The 15386-nt window shown below is 28.3% G+C and overlaps 1 protein-coding gene across 1 annotated transcript; it reads left to right on the forward strand.

Moving 5' to 3' along the window:
- Positions 1 to 7190: 7190 nt before the first annotated feature.
- On the forward strand, positions 7191 to 15036 carry LOC145193669 (splicing factor ESS-2 homolog). The gene is made up of 6 exons (XM_090069615.1): positions 7191 to 7357; positions 7903 to 8056; positions 11693 to 12104; positions 12256 to 12437; positions 14019 to 14229; positions 14397 to 15036. The coding sequence occupies exons 1-6, from the start codon at positions 7208 to 7210 to the stop codon at positions 14674 to 14676; spliced, it is 1389 nt and encodes a 462-aa protein (XP_089925741.1). The 5' UTR covers positions 7191 to 7207; the 3' UTR covers positions 14677 to 15036.
- The last annotated feature ends 350 nt before the right edge of the window (positions 15037 to 15386 follow it).

Genomic DNA, 15386 nt, shown 5'->3' on the forward strand with positions numbered 1-15386 from the left:
AAAGTTTGTCAACATTTCGAAAAGTTATCATTTTTACGATAGTTCTTAATATTTTAAAACTTGTTTCTTCCCAAATTTAATTGCTCAAATTATTATGTATTAGAACAAGAGCTGGTCCAAGAGATTAGTTGCATACTTATATACATTTGCTTTGATAAAATAAACGAACCATAAATAGGATATTAGACCACATGAGTTTAAGATTGTGTGTGAATATTCCCTTATGAACTACTTTCTCGGTATCGATGTCAAATGGTATCAATTAATCGAAAGTTGAAACAAAATGATAAAAGGTATATGAGCGAAAGTAAAAGTTTATAAAGCTTTGACTTCATCACTCTGGTGATGTTTTAGAATTAGCTGGTTTGTCTTCAGATGATGATTCTGAAGATAAGATTTATCAGGTCGAGGAACTGACTCGCTACGGTACGATTCTGACAATGATGATGAGATGATGATGATGATGATAATGATGATGATACCATTTAATTAACTCAAATTGTAGCAACTAATGTTCCCAACGTTTCCAAGATCTTCTAATATACCCGAAAAAGCTCATGCATACCGTAAGAGAAACAAAGATCCACCTTCGAAGTACTAACTTCCTTTGAAAAGTCAGTAGCTCTCCAGCAGCTGAAATATATCCGATGGAATGTTTCTCGCAATTTTTCATTTCAGACCAAACTGCACAGCACGTAAAAACATGAAAAAATGTCAATGCCAATGCTGTGAAGGTTTGTAAGTTTTTTGTGATATACTTGCTCTTAGGAATTGTAAAAGTTGCCAGCTTATTCACTGTACTGGTCTCAAGGCTTCAGATAACCTCTAATTGCTGACTTAATGTCACTGAAAAGATTCAAATCACTAAAAATATGACACAACAGAAATGCAACCCGAGCCTTATCATTACTATACGGGTTGACAACACACGGTCATTCAGAAGCGCCAAGTTATTATACGCAAGCGCAGTAGTAACTTTAAAAAAAGTCAAATTTTGATAATGGCTACGGTCCGTAGCAACGAATTTTTTTATTTAGTTGACTGATTATTTATACATGTTTTCACATTAATCAACATTTTAAACTCTTTCTAAAACTGAAATCATAATAAGCATATCTCAGTTGCATAAGAAAATGAATCAAATAAGCTTAAGACTATATCAAAAAGTTTAAAGTTGCGCTTTTCTAAGTAAATTAACATTCTTGAATATGCTGATTTGTTTACACTCTTAAAAACACATTATCTAATTTTCTGAGCGTAGAAATTTAATAATTTTTTCGTTTTAAGTTAGATAAATTGTGTCTAGATTTGAAACTGTATTCATATCTGAGATTACAATTTTTTTTTTGTTAAAATATATAGTTCTTCTTACTTATAAATTTTACTATCTATGACAGAGTGTATTTTACTATCTATGACAGTTAGATACCCAGTATCCCAATGACATAGTCTATGTTCAATTCTTAATTTATAATTAAGTAGAGCTATATTAAAATTAATAATAATACAGGGTTCATGGCACTCAGGGAAAACCTGGAAAACCAGGGAAAAGTTTTTAAAATTTAGAAAATCAGGGAATACCTAGAAAAGTCAGGGAATTTTTCTTGAAAATCTTGAAAATCAGGGAAAACTCAAGGAATATTTTTTATTTTAATATTCAGATTGAAGTAACTTTACAGTATCCAGTTTTTAAATCTTTTTTAATATTAAAAGTTGCTCTATACAGTGGCTTTATAACATTTATAATAAATAGTAGCTATATTAGATAAATGAATTACTATAGTAACTATATGTTTTGGGAACAAGGATTCAGTTGCAAAAGTAATATATCCTTCAACATAAACAGGGAAAACTATATACTTTCCACCGCATGAACTCAGGGAAAAAATATTTAAAAATATAGGAAAAGCAGGGAATTATCAGGGGAAAATGAATTTTCAAAACTGCCATGAACCCTGTAATAATAATTGTATTATTATTATATTGTGGTTTTGTCTTAGTGAAGCTACTGCAATGTTTGCACTTGCTCCACTATGACAAAACCACACATGTAATATGGTAGTAATACTAGTCTAATATTACTACCATATAATATATTTGTGTTTATATATAATAAATAAAAATAGTAAGCAAATCTATTCAAGATTAATAATAAAAAATGTGTATAAGCTACGCAAATCAAAGGTGGGCTTTAATTTGTTACATCCTACCATTATACAGATTCAGGAAAGCAGCTGGTAGAACTATCACTTGGCATTAACTTTGAGTATCTGAATGTAAAGTGAAAAATGTGTTATGCTCTATCAAAGTTAAAGATTTAATATTACTAAACTGTAGCCATTTATCATTATTATTTTTTTCATAACAAACTTTATTTATGAGGTTTGTTTTTAATACCTCTAAACTTAAGTTATTGATAGTTATATATATTTTGATATATGATTACAAATTTATTTAACTAAAATAATATTTGCTATAATTAGGCTGATGTATCAGAAACAAAGGAAATATATTGTTACAGAACTAATCGTAAACATTTTGTTGTCAAAGTTTGAAAAATACCTCTGAGGTTCACCATTCCACCCTCTATACACACACACACACACACTCACACACACACACACACACACACACACACACACACACACACACACACACACACACACACACAAACACAGAGAGAGAGAGAGAGTTTATTATTAGTATATATATATATATATATATATATATATATATATATATATATATATATATATATATATATATATATATATATATATATAGTCCAGTATTTTATCAACTCATAATTTATTTTTAAATTAGTAGAAGCAAATTTATATATATTTGCTAAAACTGTTTAAAAGTCTTATGAAAGCATTATAATGATTTTTTTTTATAGTAATATTAGCATAATTGTATACAATGCTACAACTGTTTATAAGTTTTCAAGAAATTATTGTAATGATTTATTGATATTTTTGCAATATTTTAATACAAATTTATTAATACTACCAGTTATTTTATACTTTTACTTATAAATGGAGACTAAGTCTTTATAAATTGTTATAAAAACTAATTATTGGGAAAAGAACAAGATTATTTAATTTAAAACTCCATAACTATAGTTTTATAATTATGGAGTTCTTATTAGCATATGTTATGTTTTGAAAATTTTTGATTTTTGTAAGGAAGTAGTTTAATAAGTTACACATTGATTAAATTTAACATTTATCTGTACTAAAATGATTAATTACGTCATATTGTTCAAAGGCAATATGACATGATTTCCATCATGTAAAGTGATCTTTCCAAGATCCACAGCCATTTTGAAAATATTTATAAAATAAATGATTTTAACAAAAATTAAAAGAATTGTCTTATTTATTAGAATATATATATATATATATATATATATATATATATATATATATATATATATATATATATATATATATATATATATATAAAAACACAAATATATTATATGGTAGTAATATTAGACTAGTATTACTACCATATAATATGTGTGGTTTTGTCATAGTGGAGCAAGTGCAAACATTGCAGTAGCTTCACTAAGACAAAACCACAATATAATAATAATACAATTATTATTACAGGGTTCATAGCAGTTTTGAAAATCCATTTTCCTCTGATAATTCCCTGCTTTTCCTATATTTTTAAATATTTTTTCCCTGAGTTCATGCGGTGGAAAGTATATAGTTTTCCCTGAGTGCCATGAACCCTGTATTATTATTAATTTTAATATAGCTCTACTTAATTATAAATTAAGAATTGAACATAGACTATGTCATTGGGATACTGGGTATCTAACTGTCATAGATAGTAAAATACACTCTGTCATAGATAGTAAAATTTATAAGTAAGAAGAACTATATATTTTAACACAAAAAAAAATTGTAATCTCAGATATGAATACAGTTTCAAATCTAGACACAATTTATCTAACTTAAAACGAAAAAATTATTAAATTTCTACGCTCAGAAAATTAGATAATGTGTTTTTAAGAGTGTAAACAAATCAGCATATTCAAGAATGTTAATTTACTTAGAAAAGCGCAACTTTAAACTGTTTGATATAATATTAATCTTATTTGACTCATTTTCTTATGCAACTGAGATATACTTATTATGATTTCAGTTTTAGAAAGAGTTTAAAATGTTGATTAATGTGAAAACATGTATAAATAATCAGTCAACTAAAGAAAAAAATTCGTTGCTACGGACCGTAGCCATTATTAAAATTTGACTTTTTTAAAGTTACTACTGCGCTTGCGTATAATAACTTGGCGCTTTTTGGTAAAGTTTGAATGACCGTGAACAAGACCTTTACACTTTGTTCAAATATGGTATAAATATCCGGTAATATCAAGAAATTAGACTTGAGTTTAGTCTGTTATGGATGGGGTACAGTGAATTGGTTAATTCACCTGCCCCCCGTGATCCAACACCCCCCCTCCCCCCAATGATCTAAAAGTTTAAGTTAATACATTTTAAGCAACAAAAACATGAAAATAAATTTATCAGTTTCAAGTTATAAGATATTTTGCTATATATATATTTTTTTTTTTTGCTTTTTATAAAATTTTAATTATATGAATATAATAAAAATATGTTTGGAGTTGCTTTTTTGAATATTTTGAAGTAGCAGAATTTTTGAATTAAGTATTATATCATTATGGTTTTATAATACTTTATAAGTATATCATTTAAAAAAAATACTTTAACAAAATATTGCCCACATAATTTTGTTATAGCCAATAATAGTTCTTTATGTTTTATTTGCTTTAGTCAATATGGTTAGAAACCAAAAACAAATTGATAAAAAACTGGGCAACACAAGTTCTTTAAACATGAAAGAGGTAGAGCGTATGGTAATTAAGAAAGGGCGAAACATTTAAACTGTAAGCAAACATAACAAAATACATTTTCAAATTTACATCGGCATGTAAAAAAAGCTATAGAATATGTTCTTGATAAAATAAAGTACAGATAAAACTACGTATGTTGAAAGGTTTTCACTAATTATGAAAAAATGTTGTGAAAAGGTTACGTAGTGAAGGCCTCTACGATACATTATGGACTTGGACTCAGTTAAAAAAATTAGCTTATAATTTTGCTGACTACTACAGGAAATTTGTTCCCAAGTCATGGATAAAAAACCTGAGTGCTGGAAAAGATTAGTTATATGATTTTATGAAAAGATTTAAAGATCTTTCTTTACATTGACTAGAAGCAAACAGTTTTTAACGTGCAACACGTTTTAATAAAACACATGTTGCTGAAATTTTTAAAAATCTAAAAGAATTTCATGGAAAATATAATTTTAATCTAAATGACGTTATAATGCGGATGAGACAGATCTTACAGTACAGAAAATATTGAATATAAAAGCTTACACTGTAAAAAAGATAAGCAAATAGGAAAAATTACTTCAGCAGAGAGGGGTATTCTGGTTAAAATACTTACTGCAGGAAATACTGCAGGATATTTTCAGGTTGGTTAAAAGCTGATTTTATTTTATTTTTTTTTTTTTTGTATCTTCAGTTTATTTTCAAACACTTTTTATTTCATCAACAAAACGTTCAAATGAGCTACAGATCTTATTAATTTTGGACACGAGACGCGCTTTCTATTAAGACAATTGATCAAGCAAAAGAAAAAGAGTTTTTTGTTGACATTGCTGCCTCACTGCAGCCCAGCAAAAAAGCCTTCATTTTCCTTTGTTTTTAAAGGGACTGCAAGAGATCTTTATCATTTCATCATTCCAGTGGAGTTATCAGCTTATAATGATGCACTTTTTTAATTTTTTTTCTTTAAAATAAACATTTTTATCTTAGATAGTTGAATAAGTTTTGTAATTGATTAAATACTTTTTTAATTTATCAATTCTCAATGCTTTTTTTTTTTTTTATTATTATTTTATACTAATATAATTACCAAAAGTATGCCAAAAACGTAGTGTATAGTGTATTTAGTCCTTCAGTCTCAAAATCATTTGGATTTATCCCTATCCAAAATTATTAATTCAGAGATTTCGTTATTGATTCACTGCACCCCAATATTAGAGTAAAGAGAATCATTTAAAAAAACTTATTTTAAACCTCTCTGTGAGCTAGTAGACAATAAATTTTGGTTTTTAGTAATTTGTTTTCATGAAGGACATACATCTCAATACTTTCTCTTTTAAAAAGATAAAATATATATTTTCATTTTTACTCAATATAAAAAAAAAAAAAAAAATCCTATGCACTGTGCCCCAACTTCCCCGATATTTCGTTTATTATAATCCAAACAGATTAAAAAAATTAGTTTCAATTTTAAATAACTAAAAAACCTTACTTTTACTCATTTCATTTTTAAAGAAAACATTGCAGTTTAAATCTTAAATGTGCTAAACGTTAAATCAGCTATCTCATTTTTGAAACTACCCAAATCTTGTGCAAGCATGTGATAATAGCCGATTACTTTTTCGGTGCCGGTATCGGACTTGTTGTCTTGTTTTACGGAAAGTGCTGAAAAGTTCATATAATTGTTATTAAATTTTTATGGCTGGGATTTTAATAAAGAAGATTGTTATTTTTACTATACTGAGTAAAGTTAATCTTTCAAATAGAAGTGTTCTAAATTTCTTAACTATGATATGAAAATATATATATATTGCTTTTAATTAAATTAAAATCAAAGGAAACCACCGAAAGTGTTTTTTTTTTCTTTTAAATTCTACAGATGAAAGCGTTGCAATGGTTTTCATATATTCTTTTTAGTGTATAATGGAAAAAAGTTCTCTTTTAGTGAATAACCATATTCTTTTACTTATATAATATATGTAACTTTTATTAATAGAAAAACTATATATATATATATATATATATATATATATATATATATATATATATATATATATATATATATATATATATATATATATATACATACATACATATACATATACATATATATAGTTTTTCTATTGATAAAATACAAAAGTCAAGTAAAGAAAATTTACTTCGGTAAAAGTAAACTATTTATTATAGATAAAGTTACTTCCTACTAATAGTCAATATGCATTAGATCTGTTGTTAATTTTAGCACTTACGCTTATAAATAGTTTATATCAGGAACTTTATATTGTACTCAACTTTCAATGGTATGTTTATATGTGGTGTTAAATAAGTGATGATAATAATATGTTTACATACATAGATACTATTAGCTTTATAATGGCAAATGATCTAGCTGTCTCCATGGAGAAAAATGTTTTGGCAGTATCAGGTCCAATTTATACCACAAATACTAAAGTTAAACAAAAAATATTAGATGAAGAGGAATATTTAACTGTAAGCTCAAATTTTTAAAGTTTCAATTTAATTTAACTTAGAAAATATTTTTTCGTTTTTAAAATATTTATGGATAGTGTCATGCAACAGCTTTGTTTCAAGATAATTTGCACTAATGTTTGCGTTTTATAAAAAGTAAAGAATTACTTTGTTTATTAATATCAAAGTATATATATAAGCAGTGACCTAATAAAATATTTTTTTATGTTTAATAAGCTATTTATTTTCAATAAAAGAAGTAGCAAAGTAAGAAAATTAAACCCAATAGAAGAAAACTGTTGGTTACATCATTCTTTCTAAATCCTTGTATAGCGATAAACCAAATTTAGGCGAGTATTTTATACACCACAATGTAATAAAATCAGAGAATGGATCAAAATATTTTTACTTGTTTTAAAATGTTTATTCCAAAAAGTGTGTGCTTAATTCATAAAATAAAAAAATGTGTATTAGTTGTATTGTTGCATAACACCATCCATATTTGCTATGCTGTAGTTTATTTAGGGAAGGGCATGCTTAGTGCTTTAATAGCTTAAGTTCTTTAGATACTTGAAAAAATAGTGGAGCGTGATTTCTATCCTGAATTGACCAAATTAAAACTACGTTTAAATTATCTTAATGCTTTGGAATCTGATGATATTGAGAAACTTAGAGAAATTCAACTTCAGTTGGAAAGAGAAACACCTCATGTTGAAAGAAGTATGTAATTCATTTGTTAATATTTTATATTTCTAAGTTTTTTTTCTATATTTACAAATTCATTTGGATTATAGTAATTATAATAGTATGAGCACAAAGTTTTTAAAATATGATCCATTTTCACAACTTCGCTGTGAAAATTTTCTAACTATAGCATGTAAATGTATTTTTGGCAATTTTTCTATAGATTTTGCACTTTGTTTGAGTTGGTAGAAATGGAAAATATAAATAAGATAATCAAGATATACAAAAAAAGTTTATCAGATTTTTTCTAAAAGCAAAGAGACAATAAATCTTACTAAATTTTCAGTCTGGAAAAGTCAGACAAAGTTTACCCAAATATTTTAAAGTTTAAAAAATATAATTTCAATATATCCAGTCCAAATTATGTATTTGGCAACTGAAGTTTGATTTTAAGTCAATGGAATTTGTTTTGCTGACATCAACAACAATTTCCTTTTAATTTTTTTCTTCTACATCCTCTCAATTGGTGATATGAAAAAAGTGTTATGATATAAAAAATTATTCACAGTTATAGCCATTTATGAACAGAAAATTTGATAATTTAAGTGGGTTGTTATGGCTTATGGTTATTTTTATTCATCAAAACATAATTTGTCAAATAAAAATAATTTCAATCAAGTTTTTCAGTTTAATTTGAGAATAGTTTGTTATATTTAATTTTCCAATATCACTCTGCAAACATAAGAGAAAATGCTTTTTTGTAAGGTAGTGACATCCTGCAGTTATTATATTCTGAGATTTTGTTACCACCTTTTTGCTAGTTTGTCTACAGGATGACTAGATAAATCAAGATGACATGGCTACTGTTAAACTTTGAGTAATCATCTGGATTAATCTGATTCCTTAACTATGGGAAACTTCCCTACTGACATCTTGTATCTTACATCCAAAGTTCTTCATTTCTATGATTTAATCCAGTTTCTAATTGTTCATTTGTCTGGGATCAACAACACGATCAACTTCCTTCCATATTTCTTAACTACTTTATTAGTAGGACAACGTGTGGGCTGATGGAGGAGAATGAAAATGCATTAATAAAAATTTAAAAAGGATGTAGTAGATTTGATCTATGAGTAAACAAACAATATGTTGCATGTAAGTAGAAAAGTAATTATGCAGAAAACCAATAGCATTTTTAACAAAAAGAAAAAAAAAAGACAATCCTACCATCAAAGATTTGTTTGTTGCTAGCCTTGGATAGTGTGAAAAGTTTATGAAAAGACATGGATTTTCTCTTTGAAGAAAAACTCTAACTGGTCAGAAAGATCCAACGTATATAATTGATTTTATTGTTGTATTCATAGTTCATTTCTGTTAGCTTCAAAAGCAATTCAGTTTTCACATAGCCAATATTATTGCAATGGACAAAACACCTGTCTGGTCTCCAATACCAGTGTTAAGAAAATAGATTTAAAAGAAATCTCCATGAAATTGACTGGGGATGATAGTCTGTATATCTATTTGTCTGACTAAGGAGGTGGATAGAACCCTCCGTCATGATAAAAGGGGCTAAACAAGTAAGTACAGCCCTTAATGATGATTTGTAGAAAATTTGATTAAAAATATTCAGTGGCTAGCTCTGCTAATGGATGGATGAATAGAGAATTGACATAGTATTGGTATAACCATATAATGGGTGAATTTTCTTTTCATAAATTTTGTTAGCTTGGGATTCTTTTAAAGCCCATCTTGCAACATACCTTTGTAATCTTAGCCAGGTTTTAAAGATTAAGAATTGGGTTGGAGTCTTGGACTGGAATTCAGTTTCTTATATAAAATTTTTTAAAGAAATTCTACATGTATCATTGAAAGTTCATTGAAATTTTTAGTTACATAACAGAAATATAAAGAATTATAAAAAATTCAAAAAGATTAAAGTTTTTAAAGTATATATAGTTCTGGAAAAAAGTTCGCCTAAATCGTAAAGCTTTCTAGTAAAATGAATGGCAATAGCATAACAGCCATAAAACGTTCTAGTCCAGATTATTGGACATATTTGTCTTGAATGCTGTACATAACATTAAAAGTTACTAAAGTTAGTGTTAAAAAATAATTCTTATGTTTTAGTAAGTAAATCCTGAGAAACATAGTTGCTGCAACATATCAACTACAATAACCATCAGTTGTTATGTGTGGATCTAAATAAGGTAAACTTCTTGCTAGGGCTACATTACTAGGAGAGCAGAAGTAGAACAAAATTAGATTTAAAAACAACTGGATAGTGTGAACTGAACTGAAAGTATGAGAGCAGAATGTCATAACTGAGCAAATTGATGCCACCTGATTAACTCATATCCCCCCTCTTTGCATCAATGTTGGGCTAATAAAACAGTTTGTGAAAACATTTGTGAAAAGGCTGATTGTTTTTCATTACATTCAGGGCACTTCCAGGTTTAAACAATCAGAAGTTAGAAGTTAGCATTTTTGCTGGAGCCTAAATTTGACAAAAAGTTTAAGGTACTAATTTCTGTCCATCAGTAAAGAATATTGAATGCTGGATGGTCTTCATTTCAAGAGGTTGTAAAAAGTTTTCTGTGTAACCAGAATGATAACAACTATAAAGAACTTGTAAGAAATATGCTTAAAAATTTATGAATTCTTGAAACAAACATGAGCATCAAAGTAAACTTCCTTTGCAATCAATTAGATCATTTCCCTGAAAATCTGAATGATGTCAGGGATGAGTAAAGCAAAAGATTTTGCCAGAACCTAAAAGTAAAGGACGAATGGTACTGAGGAAGTTATGAAAATGTCAGACCACTGTTGGGATTCAAGGCAGCACATACCTGTTTTCCATCATTCAAGAAAACCAAAGTTTTTACCATAAATTTTTACTTTTTTTTTCACCTTGACCATGGGTTTTCTTTGCTACGTACCTGGTTATGCTATTACATAAAAAAATATTTATGGACATTTGTAAATAGTTTTTCATCAAAATAAAGGTATTCTATAGGATAAAAACAAAGATGTTATGTTTAGATTCAGCATCCTTAAGTTACAAAGAAACAGTTCTAATATTCTTGGTATCAAATAAAAAAAAAATTTTTAGGTCTGTGTATTTGTACCAAATCCATAATAATTCAAAAATATACTATTGGTTTAGTCCAATTAACATTTACTTTAGTTATAGTATCAAAATTACAAAAATAGAAAATCAGCATTTATTGAAAAAGCTACCATTCAACTAATTTCCTATTTTCAGAATATGTTTGCTAAAGCTAATATGAAGATTTATTGATACATTTATTTGTAAGGTTTTTTTGATGTCCATTCAAGACACTTATGATTTAAAAATAAAATTTTAATAAAATTGAAAATGCGATAAATATGTACAAAATTTATGTTAAGTAAAATATTTTTTTAATTTTTATTTGATGTTCCTTCTTAGGTTTAGAGTTTAAAAAGGAGTTTTGTTAAAATGATAGAAATTTAAATTATTTGATTCTTTATAAAAGTTATCACATTCTTTTCATAGTTATGACAAAAATCATATAGCACCATGAATTTGACTCAATAGGTCAAACTTCTTGTTTAATTTGTTAACTGAGCCCATTTTATAATGTTATTCCTTATAACATTGGTGAAAAATTAATTTCTTTGACTATATTTTAGAGGAGACACCACGAACATTTGATACAAAAGAAGAGAAAACCATCTGTAATATTGACAAAGATGTGGACCAAAAATTAACTCTAGACAATTTTTTATTCAAAAATACATCAGAAGACAATGCATCTTTTGAAAAGATAATGGAAGTCACACGTAAAAAACACAGAGAAAAATATGCATGGCTGTTTGAGAAACAAAAGGAGCAAGAAGAACGTGAAATATTAGCATTGACACTGCCTAAATCAAATGAAGAGCAGTTAAAAGCATTAGAAAGTATATCTTCCAATGTAGAGACGTGGAAATATGTTCCACGTAATGCACTAATGTATACACCAGATGGAGTTGACTTGAGTATTGAAGAGTTTATTAAGAAAAAAGGAGAAATCCAACAAGTTATACGACATGAAAATACGCGGTCAGTGCATTTTTCATTGTTTATGAAATTATACAATTTTTTGTTCTTTTACGTTTTTATAAGTGTTTAATATTGGATAAATACTATTCTTATACTTAGAAACTTTTTTTTCTATATAATTGAATAAGAAAATTAAGTTAATTTGTTTTAGATTTAAATCAGATCCTTTCGATTCTGCTGCCAGTCATGCTAGTTTGGTGCGAGCCACTCAAGAGCTCTCAAGTTTACGAAAGAAAACCGGAAAGGTTGGTGTTGATGGGCATTTGGAACACCAAAATGTGACTCCAACTGTTCAAGGATATGGATTTGTTGCTACACCGTCCCCTGCACCAGGTTTGTTTTGCATAATCATATTGCTAAAGAACTATATAGTTAATTAAATTTGTTTAATTAAAGTAACGGGTGATGCGGTAGTTATCGGACAAAATAAAAACGTCAATAACTTATTTATAAATAAAAAAACAAACTATTATATTTTTTTTAAATAAAGCATTTATCTTTTAATAAAAATATATTATTTTTTATATGAAAAAACACCACCATCTGCAATTGATCTCAAATTTGCTCTGACGCCTTTCATATGCAACTGTAAAAAGTTTAAATCAATTTCTTGTAGTTTTAGTTTAATGCGATCAATCAAAACTTGCTCTGTTGAAGCTTGCCAATCTCCCTCGTAAACCTTCTGTGCCAAATGTCCCCTAAAAATTTTCAATTTGTCGTGCTTGAGGCACATTTGGGGGATTGGATTCTTTATCAACGTAATAGACATACTGGTCAGTCCAATTTAGAGAATCTTTAGAATAATGAGAACTTGCTAAATCTGGCCAAAATAAATACTTAAAGTCTCCATGATACTTGTGAATAAATGGAAGAAGTCGTTTTTCTAAACATTCATTAATATAAATTGATGAATTGATCGCTACAGCCTTGGAAGTGCGAAACAATGGCTCGGACATACCACGGTCAGATATGGCTATCCACATTAATAATTTTTTTGGAAATTTCTCTTTTCTTATAAAACGAACACTTTCTGGGCATGTCTTTTTGTTGTTTGTGTAGTATGCAGAATTTCCAGGCATGTTGTCCCCTGCAAAACAAAAGTATTTTTCGTCATCGATGACTAGAAGCGATTTTGTGTTACAGAGTTGGTTAACTAGTTTCCTGCTTCTTTTCTTTGCCTTTATTTGTTGTTTTATAGTGTATTTTGGAGTCTTTTTACGTTTTCTATATTTAATATTCATTTTTTTTAACTGACGACCAATTGTCGATTGATTAACACCGAATTTAATACCTATTTTTCTCTGACTGACCCCTTTTCAATTGTTGACAAGTCTCGTTAATTCGGCTTTCTTTTCTCTAGTCCAGGATGTCGGACGACCAGGGTGCTTTCTATCAGAAAACGATTGAACAGTTTCAAGTCTTTTTAGGTTATCATATATTGTACTTCGAGCAAATCCTTCCTTTTCAAAATGATTTACGATTTTTTTTTTTTTTATATTAGGTTTATTTACAAAAAACATTTTTAGTCGCTTTCGAAAAGATTCTCGTTCAGCTGCATTTAACCTCATTTTAAATAATTGTGTTTCAAATAATAAAGTTTATATTTTATAGAAAATAAAACCACAAAAACTAATTATTATGCTCAAATAATGAAATTAGGATTTGTCCGATAACTTCCGCATCACCCGTTATGATTAGAGATATTATAATTTCTTCATTTATGTTCATTTGATTTAATAAAGTTATTAGTGTCAAATAAAAAGTGACACTAAAAACTTACTTGAACATCAGTTATAAACAAAGTTGTTTGTTCCAATGATATGTGAATTGACCTAAATCAGAATGATTTTGATACAATTGACAGAATATATACTTGTGTTTAATTTTATTTTTCTAAAACTTAAAAACTCATAGGAGTGGACGCTTCTCCTTTAATGACTTGGGGAGAAATTGAAGGTACTCCGTTGCGTCTTGACGCAACACCTTTATCAAGTAACGTTCCTTCGTTTAAAATACCTGAGCCTCCTCGGCGAGAAACACTTGCACATTCTCTTGTTGAGAAAGCTAGTAAACAACACCGAGAAAAAAGGAAGAAGGCTTTTGCGGCTGCTACGGCTTCTTTACTGTATGTAAAATATAATATGCAATGAAATCTTAACACCACTTTTAAATTCACTATCTTTAATCTTTGTTTTATGTTTTAACATTATTAAATTTAATTTTAATTTAAAAGAAAGGTTTCTTGTATAAAAACTGTGGTAATAAACCATAATTTTTTTTCACTTTGCACAGCAACTCGCCAAAGAACAGTCCCAGGCAAGGATTGCTAACTTCTGAGCGGCTTGAAAAGTTATCACCCGCTGCACAGAAGCTTCTTAAAGCCGGTGTCCGTGTTGGGACAGATAAAACGCTGCAAGCAAGTTATTCACCAAGTCCTATATCTTGCAATATATACGGTATGTCTCCTAAAAATCGAACACCTGGATCACAAAGATCGCGTATTAAGACACCTGGTTCAGCGAGAGACGATTCTTCCATAACTGATGATCTTTTGAAATTACCTAATGCTTGAGGTTAATGCGTTGTGAAAACTTACAGAGATTTTCTAGGTTCTACATGGAACCTCACTATTGGCATACTATTGTTAAGATTGTCGAAGTTGAGAAGGGAAATTTTAACATTTAAGTATCAAGCAGTTAGCGTTTCTCTTGTTCCAGCAATCTCTTTTGCTTCACTGGAAATTAATACTGCTCAAAATGGTCTGAAGTATCATCGAACAAATCAACAATGCTTGCCATGGATTCTCCCGAGCTCGTCCAGTACACCTCGGCTTAGAATTTGGATTGATTTCCTTTATACAATTAATAAATTTAATGTAACATCATCAATTACAACTAATAAAAATTTAATGTTTGTACTTTTTAATATAAAATTATTTTTTTTCTGAATCTAACATCTTCCATAATGGGTGCGCGTCAGTTGTTCCTGCTTCAAGGTGTAATTATAAAAACAGAAAAACATCGAAACGAAAAAAGTTTTCGGAAAAGCTCAAAAATGAGCTAAAAAAAATACGAACGGTAAAACAATTTACAACAAGAAGCTCTAATAGATTCTCTTGAAACCCTTTTCTATAAACAAAGACTCTTAACTAAAAATTCTGTCCACGTACACAATGAGTCTTCTTTATTGCAACGCGCCTACTACAATATACATCGATATTTACTTTTGATCACACTTCGGTATTCACATCGCATTAAACTATTTAAATTAATCTTAATGTCG

This window comes from Hydra viridissima, unplaced genomic scaffold (assembly GCF_058129835.1).
Source record: "Hydra viridissima isolate aposymbiotic clone 2 unplaced genomic scaffold, HvirCarnegie_v1 scaffold_12, whole genome shotgun sequence".
Taxonomy (NCBI): domain Eukaryota; kingdom Metazoa; phylum Cnidaria; class Hydrozoa; order Anthoathecata; family Hydridae; genus Hydra; species Hydra viridissima.